The following is a 5923-nucleotide window of genomic DNA, read 5'->3' on the forward strand; positions in this document are numbered from 1 at the left end:
AACCAAATGTTTTGAAGGTCAAAACCTAATGTTATCTCAGACGCTAATAAAAAACCCTCTCCTTTTCCAAATTTGATACCGTCTATAAAAGGAGGAATAAAGAATGGGCTGAACCATCCATACTCATCAATAACAAACTCTTCAGAATGTAAAATACTCTTGCCATTTAAATCTTCAATATGGGTGAAGTTCTGAACATAATCAATAAATTTATATTTCCTGTAAAGCTTGGATGCTCCTTGATCTTCCTTTCCTAGAGCATAAAATACACAAAGAATTGTACAAGTTGATACATGATAAAATAAGCATTAGATATAGACAATTTCCAAAGCCTACCTTGGGAATAAATTATATTTCACCACCTATTTATAATTTCACTACCAAAGTTAAGTAACAGTTTTATCAGTCTAAATAGGGGTGTCAAACGGGCCGGGCCAGCCCGGGCCCACAACGGCCCATGCACTATGCGTGCTCGGGCCGGCACGGCCCGTCTAGAAATCGTGCCGGGTCGGCACGGCCCACCAACCACCAAGGTCGGCCCAGCACGTGGCCCGGCCCAGTTATATTATATTTATATTTTTTATTTTAAACCCAAAAATATAAAAAATACCCTAAAATTGCTAAAAAATATAAAAAAATATCCTAAAATTCAAAAACATAGAACTAAAAGCCTTATTGACTAAAAAAACAAAAAATATACCTGGAGCCTTTAGATTATCAACAGGAGATCACTTGAATTTTCAGTTCACAGCTCCTTTTGTTTGACACCTTAATTTTTAGTTTATCACTGAAGCCTTTAGATTATGGGGAAAATGCAAACCTATTTCTTGTTTGAGACAAAAGGAGCTGTGAACTGAAAATTCAAGTGATCTCCTATCATTTCCCAAATCTCAGAGAAGAAAAGGAAAACCAGTAAGTACAAAACCATTCCTAATATTAAAACTTAACATCTCCCTTTAAGAACAAATGCAAAGAACTTGTCTCTAGACTCTCCTCCACTCAATCATATTCAACGTTATCTCACTTTCACACCCCTTGTCACAGATGTCTTCACTCGTATCCATATTGTTTATCAGTTTCCACAACCTCTTGATTCAAAAAAATAATGAAATCATCTCACAATCAACAAATCATGAAACACAATCTGATCACTAGAACCTATATCAAACTTGCAACTCATTTACCTCATTTCAGATTCCTCTATGGATCCATACTTCCTTGCTCCTTTCCACATTGAAGCATCAACAGATATCAAAACCAAACATGAATAAGAATCAAGTATCACAAATAAGGTTCAGAGTTGAAATCCTACACCATAAAGAACTTGATAACTAGTGAGAAACAATGACAACAATTTTCACAGATTAATATATCCCGCAAAGTAGTTAAGAAGATTTCATCAATATTTGATTCCTCAAGTTGCATACTATCTATTCCACTAACACTAGTGCTTGTTGTTGCTCTCCTTCCTGCATTTCCTTTTTGTCATTATCTTCTCCAACGAGTAGTTGTTGATGGTGATAACGAAGCATGACAATGGAGATGAATGCTGCAAGAGAATTCTAGTAAATATTGATCATTGTGGACCACAAAGTGAAGCAAAAGAATTCTACTTAAATTAACATGATTTTTTTTGCTGATAAAAGCCACAATTTTACTCACTAGAAGCTGACTGAATTGTTGTTTCCAAAGATATGAAACCTTTTTGCCTGTCAATTTTCTGTTTGTTTATTTATTTTGTGCGAAATATTCTATGAATGATGTAACACTACCTGCAAAGATGCGCGCCTTAATACTGAGCAGATTCCATAGTAAAATAGCTGCTGATCACCCTGCAAATTTCTTGTGCTGGCAAGCCCTCCATGCTTCACAGATATAGTTCCTTATATTTTCAGCTGGTTCATAAAGGAACGTTAACCACAGATCAAAATTTGAAACAACTTGGTGGAAATAAAATAGCAGGAAAAAGGATTCATGTTCACATTCAGGATAAATCAGATGAAAACTCATGTATGACAAGCAATCTGAGAACTAACCTTTTTTATGTATCTGCTGGGAGTAACAAGAGAAGAGTTTCGGAGCAGTAAAAAGCAGGAAAAATCCTACAAAAATTTAAGAAAAACAAGAGCGTGATTTCAAACAAATGCAGCAACAAACTACAAAGAGTTGAAAGATTAATTGGTTTATGCAATACATACCAGTCGCAGAAAGCCTCCATGGTGTTATCAGATGGCCGAATTTAGCTCCGAAAATAAGAACAGGTGCTACCTGAAACCAAGAAAATTAAAAATGTGAACCGGAAGACTTTGGATCACATAAGTAGAAACCGGAAACAAAAAAAAACACTTGCTTTGAGAGTCATCAATGGCTCTCCAGAGAAAACTCCTTGGGCCTTCACCAGTGCAGCATTAGCAAGTGGTAAAACTACTCGAGAAACACGAAGAACATCATCTTCTGTCAGCTTGAATTCCCCTCTCCACTTCTTCTGCATGCTGCTTTAATTTAGCACCATACAATGAGCAATTTTGTTCTATTTAGTAACCAGAAATCAGCCGAAACTAATGAACAAAATATTTACCTTCGGGAGATAGAGTCAACGAAGAAGGCAATGGCCAAGACCAAGATACACAGATGAGAAACGGCGGTGATAAAGCTGCAATTGTTCGAAGAAAAGAAGTTCAATTTAATTACTTAAAAAAGAATCAAGACAAAGTATTTGAAAAGCAAACCAAACCTGAAGTTGACATCCCTGGAAAACCAAAAAGACAGAAAAAGCACTAATCCGAAACCAAACCAAAATGAGGATTTGGCAACATTCTTCCACATTATCAGCTCCAAAATCATTTCCAGCAAACCATCAACGCTGCTGCAGCAATCCTCATCAACAATCCCTGGAATCAAAACAAGAAGAATCAGAAGGGGGTAAAGAAAGATGAATCCCAGAACAATCAGAAGAGTAAAATGGAGGCGCACTGGGCACTGGAGCACTGATAGGAGGAGGAGGAGGAGGAGGAGGAGGAGAAGGAGGAATAGGAGGGGGAGAGAAAAGGATCATCCTCTCCTTGCGGGAGACTTTGGGCTTGGTACTCTGCCTGGGCTTCCTCGGCTTAGCAACATCATCATCGATGCCGCAACCAAAATCCCTGTCATCCCTGATGATCTCCTTCTCCAGCCGCCTGCGCGCACGGCGAGCGCTGCGCGGGGATGCGCAGGTCGTGGGGAGGAGCTGGTTGGAGCTCTTGCTCTTCTTGCGGTGAATGACGTCGGGGATGGGTTCCGGGAGGAGTTTGGGATGGCGGAAAGAGGAGGGTGGTGGGGAGAGGAGGAGGAGGTCTTGGAGTGAGGAATTGATTGGGGATGAGGGATCGATGGAGTGGGAGAGGCGGGAGGAGGATGTGGGGCGGAGGCGAGGGTCGGAGCGGCGGGAAGGCGGAGTTGAATAGCCGGAGGAGTCCATGAATTTTCGTTGAATAATGACCACGATGGTGCACTTCAGTAGAGGGAGTAGTAGTACTAGTCTATATATATATATATATATATAATATTGAGAGTTTGATGAATGAGAGTTATAGCCGTTGGGAAGGGTGAGGTTGGTTTTATATATCTATATATATATATATATATATATATACCAAGTATGGAGGTGCATCAATTACGGTAGCTTAAGAACCCCCTAAAAATTTATTAACTCGGTCAAATATCACATGGGGCAATTAGATTCTTACCATATGCCCACCCATAAGATATTTCAAGAACCAAACCAAGTTAATAAATCCCTCCTGTCTTGCAACCTTGGAGGGGAGGGAAACGACATCCTCCCACATGTGACTCATGAACAGTGAATGAACATTACAGCTACAATATTTTATATAGTATCTAAGTATGTGTACAGTACTGTAACAGTATTACCGACCCAGGAATTCGACCCTAGGTCAACCCATTCACTATCCAAATAAGATAATTGATTCGACTTTTAAATATATTTTATTAGAAAATTCTAATCTATTGAAAAATTGTTAACATGGAAAATGAATATATAAGATCAACAGAGGAGTGCCGTCAGCATTAAAAAAAAAAAATTTATTATAACGATTGAAGAAAAATACTCCCAAGATTAATTTAAATTCTACCCAACTATAATGATACCTATAAAAAAACAGGAAATTGCCAAAAAAACCTCCTAAGTTTGCAACATTGCCAAAAACACCCCCTTAATTTAGCAATCCCTAAAAACTTCTTCCTTTTAAACTCAATGTTTTCCAAACCCCCAAACCATGTAACGGTGGTTAACGGAGTTATTTTTAAATTTTATGGATGAAATTGCCCTTGCATGGGAAGTCGTGGCACTGCAATCATTTCGGCGGTTTGAGAGGAAGTGGAGGGTTTTTCTTAGCGTAATCCCAAGAGACGACTTTACTGGAGCCGTATACTTGTTTTTTCTCAACTCGCGTCTTCAGCTTTTCCCTTTCCGAAGTTGTCTCTACCGGCACATCCTCTGTAATTTCAACTTTTCCCTTTCCACCAGTGTCTCGAAGGAGAAGTCTCGCGCAAGTATTCGACATTTCATCAGTTTGCAATCTAAGGTATTGAAGAAGTTGTGATTATAATTTTATGTTAACTATTCTGTTACAAAGAAAGATTTTTTTGTTTTGTTTTGTGCTTCTGTTTTTATTGGAAGATATTGAAGTCTGCAGGGGGATTTCTCGGCTTGGGTTTTGTTAGTCTGCATGGAGATTTCTTGGCTAGGGTTTTGTTTTGTTCTACATTTTCGTCTGTGTACACGATCGAAATAGTTTTTCAATTGTTATGATTTGTGTAATGTTTATGATGTACGTTTCCCCTTTCATTTGATATGGTTGCAGTTTTACAAATGAGGTTTCCGTTTAAGAAATGAGTTTTAGTTTAAAAACGTGTGCCTCCGTTTTAATATTGTTGTCTCTGTTTAAAAATCTAGGTCTCTGTTTAACAAGTGATATCTCTGTTTAAGAATTGAGTGGATACCGTTTAAAACCTTATATTTCCGCTTAAAAATTTGTGAATGTTACTGAATGTGTTGTTATTGTCGCAGGCTTGTGATTATGGCGGTCAACCTAGCTAGTTAATGGGCAATGCTACTTGACACCGGTAGTGGAGACCTTGGCTGAATTGAAAGTTCACATGACCCTCGACATTGGGAGATCATCCGAAGGACACCGTTTGCAGCATTTACTGAGCTGGAAGCTGTATTCTAAGAGAGGGCCCTTCTTGATTCTCTATTGCAAAGGTATGATGGCCGCACTAATAAATTCAGGATCGAGGAAAGCCTGCTGAGTTTCAGGCCTGAAGATGTGGCCCTCGCTCTTGGTCTGCGTTGCGATGGAGACGCAGTCGTGTTTCAGAAAAAGAAAACATGCTCAGCTTTCGAAGAGAGGTATTTATCAAAAACCTACGAGAGACACAGAGACTCCATCAAGAGAACTCTTGAGCAACTTGTTCGACAGAGGGGAGAAGAAGAAAATTTTGTCAAACTCCTGATAGTGTACCTCATGGGTACCATCCTCTTCTCGAATACCTCATGCTCAGTTCCGAATTGGATCGTTGATTATGTCAATGATCTACCTGGCATGGGGTGATACGCATGGGCGTAGACGACGCACAAGTGGCTTATACAGGACATTCCACAAGCAGCCGCTCGAGTGCAAGCTAGATGCGCGGGGAAGAAGACCAACACAAGGTATATTAAGGGTTGCTCGATCGCGCTGAACATCTGGTTTTACGAGTTGACTAGAACTGGAAAGAAAGTTCGTTTCGGCAAGACCCCAAGGATGCTGTGTTACGGTGAAAATAGTTACCGGAAGCAAGCAATGATAGAAACCAGTTTGTCATCTCTCGAATGAAAAGAGGTAATAAATCATGAACAATGTGTTTAGTAGAAGTTATTAAT

The 5923-nt window shown here is 39.3% G+C and overlaps 1 protein-coding gene across 1 annotated transcript; it reads right to left on the reverse strand.

The window, feature by feature from the left end:
* Nucleotides 1-1445: 1445 nt before the first annotated feature.
* Nucleotides 1446-3473, reverse strand: LOC120255430 (reticulon-like protein B17). The gene is made up of 8 exons (XM_039263252.1): nucleotides 2974-3473; nucleotides 2735-2891; nucleotides 2579-2653; nucleotides 2351-2492; nucleotides 2199-2268; nucleotides 2037-2102; nucleotides 1773-1895; nucleotides 1446-1549 (listed from the first exon to the last, which is right to left on the reverse strand). The coding sequence occupies exons 1-7, from the start codon at nucleotides 3455-3457 to the stop codon at nucleotides 1828-1830; spliced, it is 1062 nt and encodes a 353-aa protein (XP_039119186.1). The 5' UTR covers nucleotides 3458-3473; the 3' UTR covers nucleotides 1446-1549; nucleotides 1773-1827.
* Nucleotides 3474-5923: the final 2450 nt, after the last annotated feature.

Source organism: Dioscorea cayenensis, unplaced genomic scaffold (genome assembly GCF_009730915.1).
Source record: "Dioscorea cayenensis subsp. rotundata cultivar TDr96_F1 unplaced genomic scaffold, TDr96_F1_v2_PseudoChromosome.rev07_lg8_w22 25.fasta BLBR01000998.1, whole genome shotgun sequence".
NCBI lineage: Eukaryota > Viridiplantae > Streptophyta > Magnoliopsida > Dioscoreales > Dioscoreaceae > Dioscorea > Dioscorea cayenensis.